Source organism: Nicotiana tabacum, chromosome 12 (assembly GCF_000715075.1).
Source record: "Nicotiana tabacum cultivar K326 chromosome 12, ASM71507v2, whole genome shotgun sequence".
Taxonomy (NCBI): domain Eukaryota; kingdom Viridiplantae; phylum Streptophyta; class Magnoliopsida; order Solanales; family Solanaceae; genus Nicotiana; species Nicotiana tabacum.
Genome location: NC_134091.1, coordinates 19,111,668 through 19,131,506, shown reverse-complemented (window position 1 = coordinate 19,131,506; position 19,839 = coordinate 19,111,668). Strand labels below are relative to the sequence as shown.

Genomic DNA, 19,839 nt, shown 5'->3' with positions numbered 1-19,839 from the left:
TTTTCTTCCTCTGATGTTATCTACTTTTTATCCTTTCATATTGTATATATTTTTAATGGAATTCATCAATAGATTTCAATCGTTTTACTATAGAGTTTTAACTTAGCAATTTTCTTTCATGTTGCACAATTGGTGTTCAAATTGAATTTGTTAATCAATTTGAAGGTGATTGACTCTCCACCATTGACATCGATTAAAAAGTTTTGAAGCTTTGAATTTGAATTTAATTTGGATTTTCAAAAACCATTATTTGTTTGGATTGGGTGTTGTTGCAAATAATTGGAAATATTGTTTGAAGTTTATATCTCAATTTTGAGGGTGTTTGGTGAAGATTAGTCTTGATTTTGGCTGAATTTCAGATTAAAACTCGAAGAAGAAGAAGAAGAAGAAGAACACATGACATACAATATACTTATGAAATTGTAGTAAAATTATATTATAATTGTATTATGTTATAATCATATATATTTTTTTATTTGAATGTTGTATGAAAGTTAAATATATATTTTTTATTATTTGAATGTTGTATGAAAGTTGAAAAATAGTTGTATAATGTATGAATCGTTGTATAAAATTTGTATTTAAGTTGTCAATACTATCTTTTATATATAAAGTTGTTGATATGTATCAAAATTGTATTAAGAGAGAAAGTTTTGATTGAAATTTTAGAGAGGAAGAAGCACCCACCATATACAAAATATATACAAATCAGATACAAAATATACAAAAGACATATTGTATAAAATTTGTATGAAAATTGATTTAAGTTGTATGATGTTGTAGATATATTTTAACTGGTAAAAATAATGTATGAAAGTTGTAGATAAGTTATAAATAAGCGTATACAATATAATTAGTTGTATGAAATTTATTTTTAGTATGTATAAAAGTTATAGATAAGTTATAAGTAAGTTGTATATTATAAAGTCATAAAGTTACTAGGATTAAAAATTCTCTCTCTTCTTTCTCCTGCATGTGCACGTTAGTAGTGAGTGCTAACATACGCTATCGCCGAAATGCCTAGAAGGGGGAATCGGAGGACAACGATCAAGGAGGCAATAACGGAATCGACGGGATGAATTACTGAGGACGGGAATCTAGGGTTGGGATCTGGAAAAGTGCAATCAATTATCGAAATTCTAAGCAAAACACCGGGACCAGAGAATACTATCAGAGAAATCAACACGCCAATAAATCGGCCGGTACTACGGGAAAAGAATGTAAACGTAATGCCAGAAGTGCTGCAACAGATGGCAAGGACTATACCTAGGTCGGAGGGGAAAAATCTACAAACTACTATTCGATTGGAGAATTCAACTTCTCCAAATACTGGAACACAGCAGGGCAGTGAAAATGCTATGATTCAAAGAAATAAAGTGATTGAAGCAAAAACTAACGAAAATGAGCCTATTATGGCGGAACAGCAGATGGAGAAGGCAAACAATGGAAAGGAGAATAAGAACTGGGCAAACCTATTTGAAGGGAATAGAATGGCAACTAAAGGTATGAATCTCACTTTTATTGCTCCTCAAATTCGCAATGGTGTCAAAATTGTGCAATTGAAAAAGGAAGAGGTGGATAGGGAGACAGAGAAATGGCATAATGCTGTGATAATGTATGTAATTGGGGAAACACCTACAATTGGGGCTATCGAACGATTCATTGCATCACAATGGAACTTCACAGCCAAACCTAAAGTTTACCTGCACAATGAAGGCTACTTCATTGTCAAATTCACATGCAAGGAAGACCAGAATGAGGTCCTGTTCTCAGGGCCATACACAATCAATAACAAATCTATAATAACCAAAGCTTAGACTCCGAATTTCAATTTTGATGAGGAGGTATTAAAAATCATACCCTTATAGATTACACTTCCAAATTTACCACTCAATTGTTGGAGTACGAACTCATTAAACAGAATAGGGAGTGGACTAGGGAACCCTTTATATGCTGATGATTGTACAACAAAGGTCGAAAAGGTCTCATATACAAGGATGCTTATTGAGATGGATGTCACTCAACCATTGCCAACAAAGGTGACTGTTGAAGATCCTAATGGAGAGATATTTGAACAGGAGATAACATACGATTGGAGACCATTGTATTGTCCTACATGCTTGCAAGTAGGGCATTGCTGCCAACAAAAAGTCCAAACCACAAGGAATCGGGAACAACAGTCACAAACTATGAAAAAGCCTATAAAGCAGGTATGGGTGAAAGCATGGCAAAGCAAAACTGTAACACAAGTGGAAACTAAAAATGATAAGGAAGTACTAGGCAATAAGGGGAAAGCCAAATAAGGTGAGGAAGGCTGGACAAAAGTGAGTGGCAGATCAGATAGGAAGACATTTAAAACAAGCCAACTAGAGAGTACACAGCAGCTGGTTAGCATAAATGGTTTCAATTCACTTAGTGAAGAAGCAAATCAATAGATAATGGAACCACAACATGCACAATACGAAGAGGGGGAGGAAGTAGCATAGGGGTGGAGGACATGGCTCAATTTCCTTTTCTAACAAGATGAATATAGTTATTTAGAATGTTCGAGGGGTGAATAAGTTGTATAAACAAAAGGAGACAAAGGAGTTTATTAGAGAGATTTACATTAGTATTATAGCAATAATAGAGTATAGAGCTCAAGAGAGTAAAGCTGCAAGTATAGTTAATAAAATTGCACCTGGATGGGACTGGATCTCTAATGCATCTCGTACACAAAGAGGGAGAATATGGCTGCTATGGAACCCTAATCTTGCAGTGATAACTAAATGTTCATCCTCAATTCATACATGTTCAAGTGGAAGGGATAGCTGTGAACGTTGAATATCACTTCACTGCAATGTATGGCTTACATAGTATAAATGACAGGTTGGTCTTGTGGCAACAACTGGAGCAAATACAGTCATGGCAGCAAGGACCCTAGTTAATAATGGGGGACTTCAATGCCATATTGAATTTAGAAGATAGAGTACATAGTATAGAGGTGCATGATGCAGAAATAAGAGATTTCAGAAAGTTTATGGTAGAAGCTGGGATGACAGAACTACAAACAATTGGAAGATCATATACACGGAGAAATAATCACACATATAGTAGGATTGATAGAGCCATAGTCAACTCAAACTGGATGACTACAATGCCGCATCTATTAGTGCAAGTTATAGACCCTATCTTCTTAGACCACTCTCCACTCTGCATTGAATTGGATAGGCTAGAAAACAGATGCAGGAAAGCATTTATATTCATGAACTGTATAGCAAAACACCTTAATTTCACCAAGGTAGTAGAGGACAACTGGAGGCAAACTAATAATGCACACTATATGAAGGACATCTGGGAGAAGCTGAAGCATGTTAAGAATGCCATCAAAGAACTGAATGTCAAGGAGTTTAATTGGGTCACAGAAAGAATCAAAGACATTAGAGGCAAGCTTAAAAATGTACAGGAAGACATGAGAACTCCAAACCACTCACAAGAGTTATTTGAAGCAGAAAAGGAGCTGAGGATACAACTTGAGAAATGGGATTTAATAGAAGAAAGCATATACAAACAGAAATCTAGCGTGCAATGGCTAAAGTTAGGAGAATCCAATTCAGCATACTTCTTTGCAAGCATGAAGAATAGGAGAGCACAAAACCATATCAATGATTTAGTGTCTACTAAAGGCAGAATGCTGCAAACAGAGAAGGGTATAGAGGAGGAAATACTCAAATTCTACAAGCAGTTGCTAGGAAATGCAAATACAACACTGCCAGCAATACGGCCTAATATAATGAACACATGTCCTATACTTAATAGAAGGCAGAAACAAGCACTCATTAGACCTTTTGACAAAGAAGAAGTAAGTAAGGCACTATAGGGGATAGATGCAGCTAAAGCACCAGGTATGGATGGTTTCAACTCATGCTTCTTCAAAAAAGACTGGACAACAGTGGGGGAGGAAGTGACCAATACAGTGCTGAAGTTCTTTAAAACTCAAGACATGTACAAGCCAATAAACTGTACTTCTTTTACACTAGTGCCAAAAGTAAAGAACCCATCTTATGTGAAGGAATTTAGACCAATTTCCTGCTGCACTAAAATATACAAAATCATATCAAAAATGCTAACCAATAGACTATAAGGGGTTATGGATGACTTGATTGATAAAGGACAAGCTGCTTTTGTACCTGGCAGGGTGATCAATGATAATATTATACTTAGCCATGAGCTAATAAAGGGGTATTGGAGAAAATAAATATCACCTAGATGCCTGATTAAGATTGACATGCAAAAAGCCTATAACTCACTAGAGTGGGTGTTCCTGGAGCAGGTGCTTATTGGGTTGAATTTCCCTAAGACATTTGTGAAATGGATTATGACCTGTGTACAAACAGTATCCTACTCTATTGTAGTTAATGGTAAGGCAACTACTCCATTTGCTGCAAAGAGAGGGGTGAGGCAAGGGGACCCCCTATCTCCATATCTTATTGTAATAGCAATGGAATAAGTATAAGAATTCGAACATTGGAAGCCTTGTTTTTGCTGATGACCCTTGATCTCGCCCAAGTCACACCTCAAATTGGGGTTGTGAAGCGGTCGATTGCAATAATAATACCCAACTAGGAGTTGGGATCGAATCCACAGGGAGCGTAGATGGGATCATTGGTATGTATTTGGTTTAAGCACGTGAATTGTCTAAGTTACACTACCACAAACTTTGTTTTGAATTTACTTCTAAAATTATACTAAGGATTGCAATTGAAAAATATGAAACTAGAGAAGAATGTTTTTGTTGTTATTTTTAAAATATGTAAAAAGGACTAGGGCTGTGACTTCCACTTAGGTGTTTGCCTAACGGGTTGTGGTCTTTAGAGTGAGTTTCGTTGGTCGGGGTGTATTATAGCAATCAACACTCAAATACCCACTCAATACCGCTCGGTAAGAGAGTGGTTTTGCCCAATTTGGCTTTCTCAAGTCCAAATAGGTATTGAACTAAACAGTTGACAAACTACTCAAGTCGGGTTTTACTATCTCTAGGTTCAACCCTTTAATTGAGACTATCAATCTCTTGATTTCATCCCAAACTCTTTTTAGCCAAATTTTTCTAGATTAAGTTTCTCTTTCTCAAGTAGAGACCAAGTCAAATAGGCTTGAACCAATGTTCATTAATTCTACAATTATAGCAATAACTAGGCTAAATAATACACACCCAACCATAAACAATCTCTAAATCAAACACCCATTAGGTTCCCACACTAGGGTTGGGTCACAACCCTAGCTATAAGTTTAGCTACTCATAGTGGGTAATGAAAAAAATAAAGAAGAAAAGATGATAAAACTCATATGGAAAGATAAATAGATGAAAATCCAATGTAAAATCAAAAAGATAAGCTAAAGTTGCCTAAAAGAGTAAAGAAAACTGCTACAGACTTTTTGGTATTCAAAACTTGACCTAATTTCGTGAAAGTAGTCTATTTATACAAAGCTAGAATTTTCGGATAAAATTGCCCTTTCGGAGATTCTACAGCCGCACAATTCTGTGTGCGGTCCGCACTTTGCTTCAGCTCTTGACAAGAGTTGGATCTGCGGCCGCACAATTCTGCACTGCGGCCACGTCTCTTGAGTTCTACGGACCGCACAATTCTGGGTGCGGCCGCACATTTGATTTCTGCGGCCGCACAATTATAGTGTGGTTCACAGTTCTTGCTGTGCTTGGAGTTGGAACTCTCTGAACCTTGACTTATATGGTCGCACAATTATTGTGCGGTCCGCACCTTACATTGCAGCTATGTTAATTCTTCTTCATGTTCCGTGGCCGTACATAGAATTTTGCGGTCCGCACATTAGGTTTTTGTGCTTGATTTTTGTCCTTGTTCAAAATCACTCCTCTTGAGTTTGATTTCATCGTAATGGCTCATTTTCTAATTCTCCTACAAGTAAGCATATTTCATTAGTTTTTGGGAATACCTTTAAATATTTTTGAACTAAAACAAAAGTCAAAAGGCACAAATAAGTAGTCAAAATCTCCACTTATCAACTCCCCCAAACTTAAGCATTTGCCTGTCCTCAAGAAAATAAGGTAATTCCCATCTCCACAAGAAAAGAGCTATTCCAGCTAATCTAAGATGAAGCAAACACACATCAATTGGGACCGACAATTACCCACAACACTTATGAATTATCAACAAGACAATGATTTGATGTTTTAAGCACTAATAGTTCTAACGTAACACTTGGGCATCAAGAGTTGACTTACTCATCAAGGAAGTTCGCTCTTTCATGTAGGTCGCTGTGGATCCCAAACTCCTTCGCCTCTATTCTCCGTTAGCTTATCTCACTTAAGAATGAAGCACTCAATTCAAGGATTTGTGAAAAGTTTGCTCATCTCTCTCAAAAGAATGTCACAAGTACGACTCTAAGTACCATATGCTTGCCCCTCATGCAAATCACCACTAATGTAAGCTCACTCAACTTGAAATCATTGTAGGGCTTTTTCGGCATGTAATGAAGGCTTTTGGACTAAGGTAGGAAATGTTAGAGTAGAACGGGTTCATCTTTCCTTAAGCACTCTATTTTCTCTTTTTGGCTCATGCTTTGCCGACTATTTGAGTCATTTTATTTTTCCTTAGGGGAACTAGAGAGACTTGACATCACTCTTTCTTGGTCATGATATTTATTTTTTCCTTATTTGTTTCCTCCATGCTTTGCACTTTTGCTTTTATTTGAATCCCTTCAATTCTTCAATTTATTCACTTTTTTTTTCTTTTGTTCTTTCTTTCTTTTTCTTTGCCTTGCCTTTTATTCATTTCTTTTCTCTTTTTTACCTTGATACAACTTTCAAACTCCTAGTCTCTCTCCCAAACTTATGGTTTCTCTAATTTCTTCTCATGAGTGTTAAGGAAAGCTCGGGTGCCAAGAGAGGATCGCAACAAAATGGGTAAAGGCTTGTAACATGGTTATCAAATGACCACCATATGGTGAAGAGTGGAAAGCACCAAGAATATCCACTTGTTCCTCCTCCGGCACACATCTTCGAATCACACTATTGGTACAAATCCGGAAGAGGTACAGTTCATCCCAATAGTAGTCAAGGCAATCCCGTTTGAGTTTCTTCCTTTGGTTTGAAGATAACTCATTCGGTACAATTCCACTCACAAGATAATTTGCTAAGTCGGAGAACCATGGCATCTTGGTCATTGAAATGGCTAGAAGTTGCTTGTCGGGGAAGGAGTCATTGATTTCAAGGCCGTCATGTGGCCTCCCCTCCTCCTCCAAGAGAGACAAGTGGTCCACCACTTGGTTTTCACTGCCTTTGCGGTCTTGGATTTCTAGATCGAACTCTTGCAATAAAAGCACCCATTTCATTAACCGCACCTTTGAATCTTTCTTGCTCATTAGGTACCGAAGCGCCGCATGATCCGGTATGGACAATCACCTTTGTACCCATCAAGTATGGGCGGAACTTCTCCATAATAAAAAAAATAGCAAGGAGCTCTTTTTCTATCACCATGTAATTGACTTGGGCATTGTTCATGGTCTTACTAGCATAGTAGACCAGATGAAAGATTTTGTTGATACGTTGCCCCAAAACTACTCCGACCGCCATATCACTTGCGTCACACATGAGCTCAAAAGGCAAGCTCCAATCCGATGCAGTGATAATAGGAGTAGTTGTCAATTTGGACTTGAGCAATTCAAATGCCTTCATGCAATCCTCGTTGAAATGGAATTTGGCATCTTTCTCCAATAGCTTACACAAGGGGTTCACCACTTCAGAAAAATCCTTGATGAAACAGCGGTAGAACCCTACATAACCCAAGAAACTCTTCACTCCCTTCACGGATGTTGGGAGTGGAAGTTTAGAAATCACCTCTATTTTAGCCTTGTCGACCTCAATACCATTCTTTGAAATTTTGTGGCCAAGGACAATGCCTTCCTCGACCATGATGTGACATTTCTCCCAATTGAGTACCAAGTTCGTCTCTTCACATCTTTCCAAGACCTTATCCAATTTTTTTAAGCAACCATCAAAAGAGTTCCCGACCACTGAAAAGTCATCCATGAAGACCTCAAGGAAATCCTCCACCATGTCCGTGAAGATAGCCATCATACACTGTTGAAAAGTCGTCGGTGAATTGCATAAACCAAATGGAATCCGCGAGAATGCGAAAGTACCATAGGGACATGTGAAAGTAGTCTTATCTTGATCCTCCAGAGCAATAAGAATTTGATTGTAGCCGGAATACCTATCAACGAAATAATAGAAAGCACGGCCGACCAACCTATCAAGCATTTGATCAAGGAAGGGAAGTGGGAAATGATCCTTGATTGTGACTTTGTTGAGCTTGCAATAGTCCATACACATTCTCCACCCGGTCACCGTTCTTGTAGGAATCAACTCGTTCTTGTCATTGGTGACCACCATCATGCCCCCTTTCTTTGGGACACATTGCACCGGAGAGGTCCACGAACTATCGGAAATGGGATGAACAACCCCGACATCCAACCACTTTATGATCTCCTTTTTGACCACCTCTTGCATTGCTTCATTTAGTCTTCTATGATGTTCAATGAAGGGTTTGACATCCTCCTTCAAAATAATCTTATGCATACAAAAGGCAGGGCTTATACCCCGAATATCCGCCAATATCCATCCGATAACTTTCTTCCTCTTTTGTAGCGCCGCCAATGTGGAGTCTACTGTAAAGTAGAACAAGGGCCAAGGAATTCATACCAGAGATGTGGAGGCAATTTCTTTAACTCCAAAGTGGGAGGCTCCTCGATTGAGGAATTTGATGGAAGAGTATTCCGATTTTCAAGATCCAAGGACAATTTGCGGGGTTCATAAGTGTAAAACCCCATTCCTTGCAATGCATTCATACATTCCACATAGCTATCCTTCTCATCATCATCAAGGTTGAGCAAAACGGCCTCCAAAGTATCATACACATTCGTCATGGCACTAGTATCATCAATAATCACATCGGTCTCCAAGTCCACAAATGAACAAACTTCATTGCTATTCGGTTGCCTCATAGATTTGCACACATGGAAAACCAACTTTTCATCACCCACCCGGAAAGTGAGCTCACCGGCTTCCACATCAACAAGAGCCTTCCCCGTAGCAAGGAAAGGTCTCCCTAGAATAATAGGCACCTCATAGTCTACTTCACAATCAAGAATCACAAAGTCTGCCGGGAGGATGAATTTATCAACACGAACCAACACATCATCAATAATACCCAATGGTCTCTTCATAGTACGATCCGCCATTTGTAACCTCATAGATGTGGGTCTTGGTTTCCAAATTCCCAAAGTCTTAAAAACTGAACAGGGCATCAAATTGATACTTGTCCCAAGATCACAAAGATCTTTTGCAAAGTCGGCACTTCCAATAGTACAAGGGATTGTGAAAGCGTCGGGATCTTCCAATTTAGGAGCCATTGAGTGCACAATTGCACTCACTTAATGTGTCATCTTTATAATCTCACAATTCATCGACCTCTTCTTTGTCACCAAATACTTTCTGAACTTTGCATAACCGGGCATTTTCTCCAAAGTCTCAATCAATGGCACATTAATAGATAGGCTTTTCATCATGTCAATGAACTTTTTGAATTGGTTCTCGCCATTTTTCCTGGAAAGCCTTTGAGGGTATGAAGGAGGAGGCCTTGGCATTGGTGCCTTAGCCTTTGGCACTACCGGTTCCGGTATGTCTACAATGTGCTCAGACGGGTTCACTTCCTCTTGAGTCTCCTCCACATTGTCATCAAAATTAATTCTTACTTCATCATTGGCTTGCACCAAATTGTTTGGAATCTCATCTTCTTGAATCACTTGTTCATCGTCCACAATTTTTCTTTGACTTGAGGTGGTTGTATCCCCATATTTTCCATTCCTTATAGTCATGTCCATGTCATGTCCCGTGCTTTTCTCACCCTTTGGGTTCACCACCATGTCACTTGGTAGTGCCCCCTTAGGACGAGTGTTCAAAGCTTGCGAGATTTACCCCAATTAAACTTCCAAATTGCGAATTGAAGTGTTGTGAGAGGCTAGTTGAGTATCGGAGTCGGCATTCTTCTCCATTATTTGTTTGAACATGTTATCAATTTGCCCCATCTCATTGTTGGAAGATCTAGGACCATGGGAATGATAAGGATGCGGGTTGCTTGGTTGTTGATACATCAAGGGCCTTTGAAAGCCCGACCCCCGATTCCCTTGGTTATTGTTCCATCCCCCTTGGTTGTTGCCTCCCCAATATCTTGACTATTTCCACCCCAATTGCTTTGGTTGTTTTGACCATTCTAATTTCCTTGATTGTTTTTATTGTTCCAATTACCTTGGTTGTTACCACCACTCCAATTGCCTTGGTTGTTTGAGTTCCAATTCCCTTGATTACCTTGAGATCGCCATTGTTGTTGATTCAGGCCTTGAGAGTTGTTTATTTTCCCTTGGAAGTTGTTCACATATTGTACTTCCTCCTCTTGTTCATTGTAAGATTCATCTTGGTCAAACCCACTATCTTCTTACACATATTATTCCGCACGGTTTTGCACTTGTTGACCCTTTTGCCTTCTCTTGTTTACCATCATATTGACACCCTCCATTGAATTTACTTGCTTAGGACCTTGAACTTGTTGAAGTTGAGCTTTTGCTAATTGATTCATTGTACTGATCAACTTGGCAATTGCTTGCCTATGATCATGCAATTCTTTATGTAGGTGAATAACATTTGGATCACCTTTAGGAACATTTTCTCTACTTTGCCATGCCGATGAAGTATCTTCCATTTCATATAATATCTCACAAGCTTCGGCATATGGTGTTGTCATGAAATTTCCATCGGCAAGTTGTTTGACCACGCATTGATTAGTAGTGTTGATCCCCCTATAGAAAGTTTGTTGAATCATAGCCTCTGTCATGTCATTGTTCGGGCACTCTTTCACCATAGTTCGGTACCTCTCCCATATCTCATGCAAAGGCTCATTGGGTTCTTGTTTGAATGCTAGAATCTCGTCTCTAAGAGTAGCCATATGCCCGGGAGAAAAGAACTTGGCAATGAATTTCTCCACCAATTCCTCCCATGTACGAATGGAGTGGTTTGACAATCTTTCTAACCAATCCAAGGCTTTCCCCCGTAGAGAGAAGGGAAATAGCCTCAACCTTAGAGTATCCTCAGAGACGTTGGTTTGTTTACTCCCCCAGCAAGTGTCCACAAATCCCTTCAAGTGTTTGTATGCATTTTGACTTGGAGCCCCGGTGAAGAATCCCCATTACTCTAGCAATGTGAGCATAACATTTGTGATGTGGAGGTTTCTCGCCCTAATGCGGGTTGGGACTATGGCACTTGCATATCCTTCGTTTGGCAACACTCGATGTGGAGCCGCTCTTGGTGGAGGTGGGGGAGGAACGGGAACGTTGTCTTGAGGCGGGCGGCCTCGTCTATTTGCTTGAGGTTCAAGAGGAACCTCTTCAACTTGGTCATCCTCCACGTCATCCCCCAATGACATGTTTCCGAGTGGATCAATGTTGTTGAGAGCCATTGTTGCACCTATAATTGTTTCACAAAAAGATTAATAACACGGAAGGAAAGGAAGACAAGTCATACACAAAACCAAATATATAGCTAAATCCATTTTTAGCTCCCCGACAATGACACCAAAAATTGATCTCGCCCAAGTCACACCTCAAATTAGGATTGTGAAGCGGTCGATTGCAATAATAATACCCAACTAGGAGTCAGAATCGAATCCACAGGGAGCGTTGATGGGATTAGTGGTATGTATTTGGTCTAAGCACGTGAATTGTCTAAGTTGCACTTCTACAAATGATTTTTTGATTTTACTTCTAAAATTATACTAAGGAATGCAATTGAAAAATATGAAACTAGAGAAGAATGTTTTTGTTGTTGTTTTTCAAATATGTAAAAAGGTCTAGGGCTATGACTTCTACCTAGGTATTTGCCTAACGGGTTGTGGGCTTTAGAGAGAGTTTTATTGGTCGGGGTGTATTCAACACTCAAATACCCACTCAATACCTCTCGGTAATAGAGTGGTTTTGCCCAATTTGGCTTTCTCAAGTCCAAATGGGTATTGAACTAAACAGTCGACAAATTGCTCAAGTCGGGTTTTACTATCTCTAGGTTCAACCCTTTAATTGGGACTATAAATCTCTTGATTTCATCCCAAACTCTTGTTAGCCAAGTTTTTCTAGATTAAGTCTCTCTTTCTCAAGTTGAGACCAAGTCAAATAGACTTGAACCAATGTTTGCAACCATTAATTCTACAATTATAGCAAGAACTAGGTTAAATAATACACACCCAACCATAAACAAGCCCTAAATCAAACAGCCATTAGGTTCTCACACTAGGGTTAGGTCACAACCCTACCTAGAAATTTAGTTACTCATAGTAGGTAATGAAGAAAATAAAGAAGAAAAGATGATAAAACTCATATTGAAAGATAAATAGATGAAAATCCAATATAAAATCAATAAGATAAGCTAAAGTTGCCTAAAAGAGTAAAGAAAAACGGCAACAGACTTTCTCGTAGTCAAAACTTGACCTAATTTCGTGAAAGTAGTCTATTTATACGAAGCTGGATTTTTCAGACAAAATTGCCCTTTCGGAGGTTTTGCGGCCCCGCAATTCTGTGTGCGGTCCGCACTTTCTTCAGATCTTGATAGGAGTTGGATCTGCGGCCGCACAATTCTACACTGCGGCCGTGTCTTTTGAGTTCTGCGGACCGCACAATTCTGGGTGCGGCCGCACATTTGATTTCTGCGGTTGCACATTATAGTGCAGTCCGCAGTTCTTGCTGGGCTTGGAGTTGGAACTCTCTGAACCTTGACTTCTGCGGCCACACACAGAATTCTGCGATCCGCACTTTAGCTTTTTGTGCTTGATTTTTGTCCTTGTTCAAAATCACTCCTCTTGAGTTTGATTTCATCGTAATGGATCATTTTCCAATACTCATGCAAGTAATCATATTTCATCAGTTTTCGGGAATACCTTTAAACATTTTTGAACTAAAACAAAAGTCAAAAGGCGCAAATAAGTAGTCAAAATCCCTACTTATCAGTATGCAAAGCTAAACCTAGTGCAGTTGGGATTTGCAGATGACCTGTTCCTATTTTGCAGGGGAGATGTGATATCTTCAAAGCTACTGTATGCTTGTTTTGACAGCTTTTCTAAGGCTTCTGGGTTAGTAGCTAAACAGGGGAAAAGTTCTGTCTATTTTGGAGGAGTTGCTCCTAACATACAACAGGAAATCCTATAAAATTTGGGCTTCCAAGCTGGCACATTTCCCTTTAGATACTTAGGTGTACCTCTGAGCTCTAAGAGGCTATCAATTGAGCAATGTCAACCACTATTAGACAAGATAACATGAAGGATCACTACCTGGACAATAAAACTACTGTCTTATGCAAGCAGGTTGCAGCTGATTAAGAGTGTACTTACAGCTATACAAAATTTTTGGTCTCAAATATTCATATTGCCTAAAAAGATCATTAAGGTAATTGAAGCAATTTGCAGAAGCTACCTCTTGACATGAGCTGCAGAATGTTCCAAAAAAGCTCTCATTGCCTGGGAAAAGTTATGCTTGCCTAAGGTTGCTGGTGGATTGAACATAACAAACATTGGCTTATGGAACAAAGCAGCTATACTAAAGCACAACTGGAGTCTGGGGCAGAAAAAAGATAGATTGTGGATCAAATGGGTCCACACATATTATATAAAGGGGAATATGATGAATGAAGTAAAACCAAAGCACGCATCCTGGATTGTGCAAAAGATCTTCAATGCAGGGAAATATATTGAAGAGGCTGGGCTAACAGTAGAGGAGACTATGAGCTGGGACAAGTTCTCCATAAGACAAATGTATAACAACATGCGGGGTGATTATTCCAGAGTTCATTGGAGGAGGCTGATATGTAATAATCAAAGCAGTCCAAGGTGGTCCTTCATTTTATATATGGTTGTACATAATAGGCTATATACCAGAGATAGGCTCATCAAATGGGGGATACAGAGTAGCCCGATATGCATTTTATGTGAGCAAGAACAGGAAACCACACAACACTTATTCTTCGAATGTAACATAGCAGCTAGAATCTGGCAAAAACTGCTCACATGGCAGGGTGTCAGCAGAGCTGCAATGGGATGGTCCGAGGAGATAACATGGACAATAAATAATGCACGGGGGAAATGTGGGAAAGCTGAAATATATAGAATGACTTTAGTTGGGAGCATTTACTATATCTGGCAGGAAAGGAACTTAAAACTGTTCTAGAACAAACATAGATCACATGATGTGATTAGTAAAGATGATTATACAAGATATACACTGCAGAGGAAATAAAGTACCAAGACTAGCAAAGAAGATGGCAAGCCTAAACTTCTATCCATGAAGCAATAAGGAGAAGGTCTAACTAGGTGCAACAAGATAAAGGATACTCAGTAGTAATGATTTCTGAAGGTTAGAGTTTGTAGAAAAGGCTAGAGATGCACGTTAAAGTTGGGGCTGCATGTCCAACTTTAGAAGGACATACTTGTACAGAGTATTCAGATAAATAGAAAACTTATTTACCAAAAAAAAGGTTGTATATTATATAATTAGTTGTATAATGTATGAATCGTTATATGAAATTTGTATTTAAGTTATAAATACTATCTTTATACATAAAGTTGTTGACATGTATCAAAATTGTATTAAGAGAGGAAGTTTTGATTGAAATTTCAGAGAGGAAGAAGAACACACCAAATACAAAATATATACAAATCATATACAAAAAAACATACAAAATACATATTGTATAAAATTTATATAAAAATTGTATTTAAGTTGTATGATGTTGTAATTGTATTTAACTGGGTAAAAATGATGTATGAAAGTTGTTGATAAGTTATAAATAAGTTGTATACTATATAGTTAGTCGTATAAGATTTATTTTTAGTTTATACGTTGTTGTGGATGTATCAAATTTGTACGAAATTTATTTTTAATTTGTATGTTGTTATATCATACAAATTGGGTTGGGTATTGGATCCAGCTTCTCAAATGCTTAATGTGAAGAAGGAACAGAAGTTGGACCCCAGTAAATTGCAGCGCTTAACATATTATGTCTTCCATCTTGAGCACTAATCAGTTTGTTGGTTCCGAGATTTCTAAATCTATTAGGATCGGTTTTCTTCCCTAAGTCCAATGGTTGGAGAAATTAGTTGGTGGCCAAATTTATAGCATCAGATCTAAACATGGGTTCAGTGATTTTTATGTCTCTTGAAAAGTATTACTACCATGGCATAATGGATTATCCTCGAAGGATGTAGATCGTTAGTGAATTTGGTCGCCGAAGGATGTTTGTTGTCAGATAAATATATTTTAAATTTTTTTAAAAAAAGGAGGAGAGAAAAAAGGAAAAGGGTGTAAGTGAATCCCTTAATTTAAGGCAAAAATGGTAGTTGAACCCCCTAATTTAAGACACTAATAGTTAATTGTATATAAATTGTAAGCAAACCTTATTTAGGGCGAGTGATATACAAAATTAGTACAATTTTAGCAAATAAGTTTCAAATATTATATAGAAAAGAAAAAATCTCAGCAGCATATCTATACACGTCAATAAATTATGTTAGTATAAGGCCATAATTATAATTTGCTCTGTGCAAAATACTAGTAGTATGAGTGATAGTTCTCAATTGAAAAAACAAATGTAAAAGGGGAATAAATAATTTGAAGAACCAAATTCAAGAAGTATATCTTCTAGGATCAGTAATATTAATCTTCCAATGTTCATCTATTAATCCCATTTCTTCTGCCTTCTTTCTACTCCAAAATAACTCAATATTCCTCTGCCTTGTTAATCCACAACATTTCTGTAACTTCTCATCCATTTCATCATGTAGCTTCCACCATATCCTGTGTGCGACATCACTAGCATAAACACGTAAAAATCCAATGTCCCAATTACAATCGTAGTCCCTATAACATACCCATGGCTTTAACCCGAGATAATGTATTGCGTACAGTTCTGGAGGATCTGCTTCGAATAATTGGTTCTTCACACTAACGTCATTCGAATTTTCAAAATTTTTGAAGAAGTTTACTCTTCTGGGCAATCTATGCCACCATACAAATACTTCGTTAAGGAAACCTTGATCACCTCCATTATACGATATAATCTCTCTTTGATGTTGCATGAACATGCGGAACATACAATTTGATGGCTCGATCACCATTACTCCTGAATTGAAGATTGATCTTGCATTACCTGTAATATTGTTGGAAGATCCAAATTTTAGTATCAATGTATGTATAGTGTAATGTGTGTGTATATATATATATATATGCTCTCGATCTCCATTTTAAATTACTTCTCGTTCCTTGTTTTAAAGAGAATGTCATTTCTATATTTAATAAGCTTTTAATTTGAACATCTTTATTTTACCCTCAATACACTCCCTTATAGAATGACATGTTTTTACACAACAAGTTTCAAATAATATTTTTAAACCATAAGATTCAAAAAATTTCTATATATTCTTAAATTTTTTATCCAGTCAAACTAAGACACGTATAATAAAATGGATGGAGTATGCAATAAAGTTATTTATGTGTGTGTGTGTTGTATTCTTAGCAAAAGAAGTGCACTCGTTACTTCTGTACTGAATTACATGTACTGATTTAATACTAATAATGGATGGACGATCCAATATATATCTATACATACATCTAAACATTTTGATAATTTTTATTTACGAATATGTAATTCGAGTTAAAGAGTACCTGTAGCTGACATTTGAGGAAAATGGAAAAGAAAGTCGATGTTACGAAGAAGGATGACATCAGCATCAATGAAGATGATCTTTTCATAGTCAGTAAGTTGCCATAACCTGAACTTGCTGTAATTGTATTCATTGTAGGTGTCTTTTCCAGCTCTAGGGTTTCTAATTCTCCTTATGAACCGGAGTTTCCAGCCGGCTTTAATGAGGGCGTCTCGTTTGGGCTCGGAGATGCTTTTGTCAAGGATAAGGATAAGGTCATGTTTGGTTCCAGTTCGGAGAAGACTCTGAGCTAGGGTTATTGCACCACAAACATATGTTGCAGAGGAATGAAGAATTGTGGCGTAAGCTTCTCTTCTAATTGCTAACTTTGTGCTGCTTTCAACGTTGTAGATATCATAGGCCTTGTTGATTTCTGGAATCAAAATAAATGTATGTCAAAATATTTTTCATATATTTAATTTTCTACTCCTAACCAGCCATGTAGCTTATGAAAGTTTTGAGAATTTTTATTTAATTTTGATTTATAGAAAAATGATAATTTGGTTCAGTGAGACTACCTTCTTTTTCTTTAACATTAATCACTGATGTTTAACAAAGGACACTTTTCGTGGTTAGTAATTGATAGAAAGCTCCACCTGGCCATTAACAAGAAAAAAGAAACAAAATCACTTTGCGCCGTATGTCTAACAGTTTTTTATTTCTTGAAGTTTTTAGTATATGATGAGATCTAGCAGTTGATGGGTTTTCGTTAACTAGAATTAAGTCACTTAAAAGTTAATTAGTAACTGTATTTAATAACATTAATTGGTAACATAGACCAAATGGCAAGTAATATGTTATAAATAGGTTAAATTATAGTGATGTCATAAAAGATTATTAAAGGTTGGTGTATATGAAAAATCCATAATTATATTTTAATTCGGTTGTCTAATTCAATAATAAATTTAGTTGTCAACAATGTCAGGATTCAGGTCCCTCCACTCCGTCAACAACATTTAAGAAGAGTCTAAACTTCTGCACATGACTGACAGTCATAGATTTGCCCCCTACTTAATTGGCACGTAGATTTATTTATTTTTTGGTTTATGAGTTTCAAAATACAAGTTTTGGCAGAGTCTAATTGGTGCCTCATCTTAATTTACGGAGATTTATGTATTGTACTCTTACTGCATCATTTTAATTCTAGCAAGTATATTAATCAAGTTCTTAGTGTTGTAACAAATAAAAGCAAAGAAAAGAAGAAAGAAAAGAAATGCAAGTACAATGAAACCACATATTTATAACATTTGAAACTGTAACATACCTTTTTCCCTAAGAGACAAAGCCAACTTGCAAGAACCAATTGGCAATGAAACTTTTTGCTCCAACTTAGCCATATTTGGCTCATAATACCACCAATCTCCTTCTCTTCTCTTTAAATCTTTACACCTAAAAATCTCCATCATTGGCCTACACTTACTCAAGAACACCAACTTCATCTTCCCATTCTTACCCCTTTTTCTCTTCACTGCCAAATTTGCTACCACAAGATGCAATTGTAGCCTAAAAACATCCCTTCTCCACCCTTCTTCTGGATATTTGCATGGCAATTTCACTACTATCATGTCCATATAACTATAGCTATAGAAAGGTGGCATTGGTATTTCTGGACATGTTGGTCGATTATCCATCTCTTCTAATTCCTCATCTATCTGTCCTTGAAATAGAGGTGGCAAGATCAATTCATCTATTAGACCGTGGCGCAGTCAGAAAATTTATTAAAAGTATCTAAATTTCTTTAAACATCCTTTGTCGGTGGGCTATGAGTGTTCAAAGTTTATTTTTTTTATTATAACAAGTAATATTTTATTCTATACATAATATAATTTTTTTGGGAAAGGGTGTTCAGTTGACACCCTTGACCATATATAACTTCGCCTTCTTTTAGTAACTCATCTCACCGGTTAAAATCTAAGTAAAGCGGTACTGGGGTTATGACTAGTTTGTTGGCTTGACTCAACGGGTTGATATGGAAGTGACCTATCCGAAACGCAAACATACAAAATTGAAAATTAAAATTATGTAAATTTGGAAGAACTTAAGCTAATATTTTAAGGAAATACAAACATTTGCAACGTTGATCTTTACCTGGAAACAAGTCATTCCATTCCAACAACTCCGAAACCTTCTCGAATTGTACTGTTGTTATCTGCCCATGGGCTCTCCATTCGCTAATATCTTCCCCTTCCATATTCACCATTCCTATCTTCATTCCTCTCCCCATTTCCTTCAAAAAACTTGGCTTTTTGTGTTTCACCATTTTCTTTAATATTTCCTTTGTCTCATTCACCATTTGTTCTTCTAATGCTTCCTTCATCTTTATCCCAGCTTCCACCTGCTCAATACAAGAAAATACTTCACGGTAATAAATTTTCTCTTTTCAGAAAGATAAACGTATAATTAATTAATCACTTATTTGAACTGCCTATATATAGGTCATGTGTTCGAGTCGTGAAACTAACCACTGATGCTTGCATCGGATAGACTGCCTACATCACACCCCTGGGGATACGGCCCTTTCCCCGACCTTATATAAACGCGACATACTTTGTGCAATGGTTGCCCTTACTTCAACTGAAAAAAGAAAAGAGAAAAAAATTAAAAAGACCACTTACCCTATGATTACACTCGCACGTTGAGCCTGTAATAGGACGAGATGCTGCATATTCGTGATAAACGGAAGATAATTGCCAGTGAAGAAGCGCAGCGTAAGCAACTAAGAAGCAAACCAAGAAAACTAAGTTTATTTTGATTATCAATGCCTTTGAAGGAAGGGACTTCATAATTCGAGAAACCAGAATGCTAGTTCAATATAGGAGTACTATATAAACGGATTTGATCCGAAAAATAAGACAGATTATCTGTTACAAGTTAAAATATATTGATATTGTAAAAAAAATATAAATTTCGAGGTTGAAACTCCGTATAAAATATACACTTTTACTTATAGCCTGTTTGGTCAAACTTCTCCAAAGTCAAAATCACTTTTTTTTTTCAAAAAAAATATTTTTTTTTCAAAGTTGAAGAGTTTGGT

The 19,839-nt window shown here is 37.2% G+C and overlaps 2 protein-coding genes across 2 annotated transcripts; one reads left to right on the top strand and one right to left on the bottom strand.

The window, feature by feature from the left end:
- The first annotated feature begins 2,929 nt into the window (after window positions 1–2,929).
- LOC142167034 (uncharacterized) lies at window positions 2,930–4,489 on the top strand. The gene is made up of 2 exons (XM_075227186.1): window positions 2,930–3,841; window positions 4,313–4,489. The coding sequence occupies exons 1-2, from the start codon at window positions 2,930–2,932 to the stop codon at window positions 4,487–4,489; spliced, it is 1,089 nt and encodes a 362-aa protein (XP_075083287.1).
- An 11,161-nt stretch (window positions 4,490–15,650) lies between these two features.
- Window positions 15,651–19,588, bottom strand: LOC107826469 (UDP-glucuronate:xylan alpha-glucuronosyltransferase 2-like). Its single transcript, XM_016653456.2, has 5 exons — window positions 19,421–19,588; window positions 18,894–19,140; window positions 18,070–18,462; window positions 16,768–17,178; window positions 15,651–16,252 (listed from the first exon to the last, which is right to left on the bottom strand). The coding sequence occupies exons 1-5, from the start codon at window positions 19,586–19,588 to the stop codon at window positions 15,729–15,731; spliced, it is 1,743 nt and encodes a 580-aa protein (XP_016508942.2). The 3' UTR covers window positions 15,651–15,728.
- Between the last annotated feature and the right edge of the window lie 251 nt (window positions 19,589–19,839).

Bases quoted from the DNA above. Each gene is read 5' to 3' on its own strand.
- LOC142167034 (XM_075227186.1), top strand. From the start codon at position 2,930: ATGGGGGACTTCAATGCCATATTGAATTTAGAAGATAGAGTACATAGT. The intron at 3,842-4,312 runs GTAAGTAAGGCA...TTCCTGGAGCAG, and splicing joins GACCTTTTGACAAAGAAGAA to GTGCTTATTGGGTTGAATTT.
- LOC107826469 (XM_016653456.2), bottom strand. From the start codon at position 19,588: ATGAAGTCCCTTCCTTCAAAGGCATTGATAATCAAAATAAACTTAGTT. The intron at 18,463-18,893 runs GTAAAGATCAAC...CTCTATTTCAAG, and splicing joins ATGGAATGACTTGTTTCCAG to GACAGATAGATGAGGAATTA. The intron at 16,253-16,767 runs GTACTCTTTAAC...ACAATATTACAG, and splicing joins TCCTCAAATGTCAGCTACAG to GTAATGCAAGATCAATCTTC.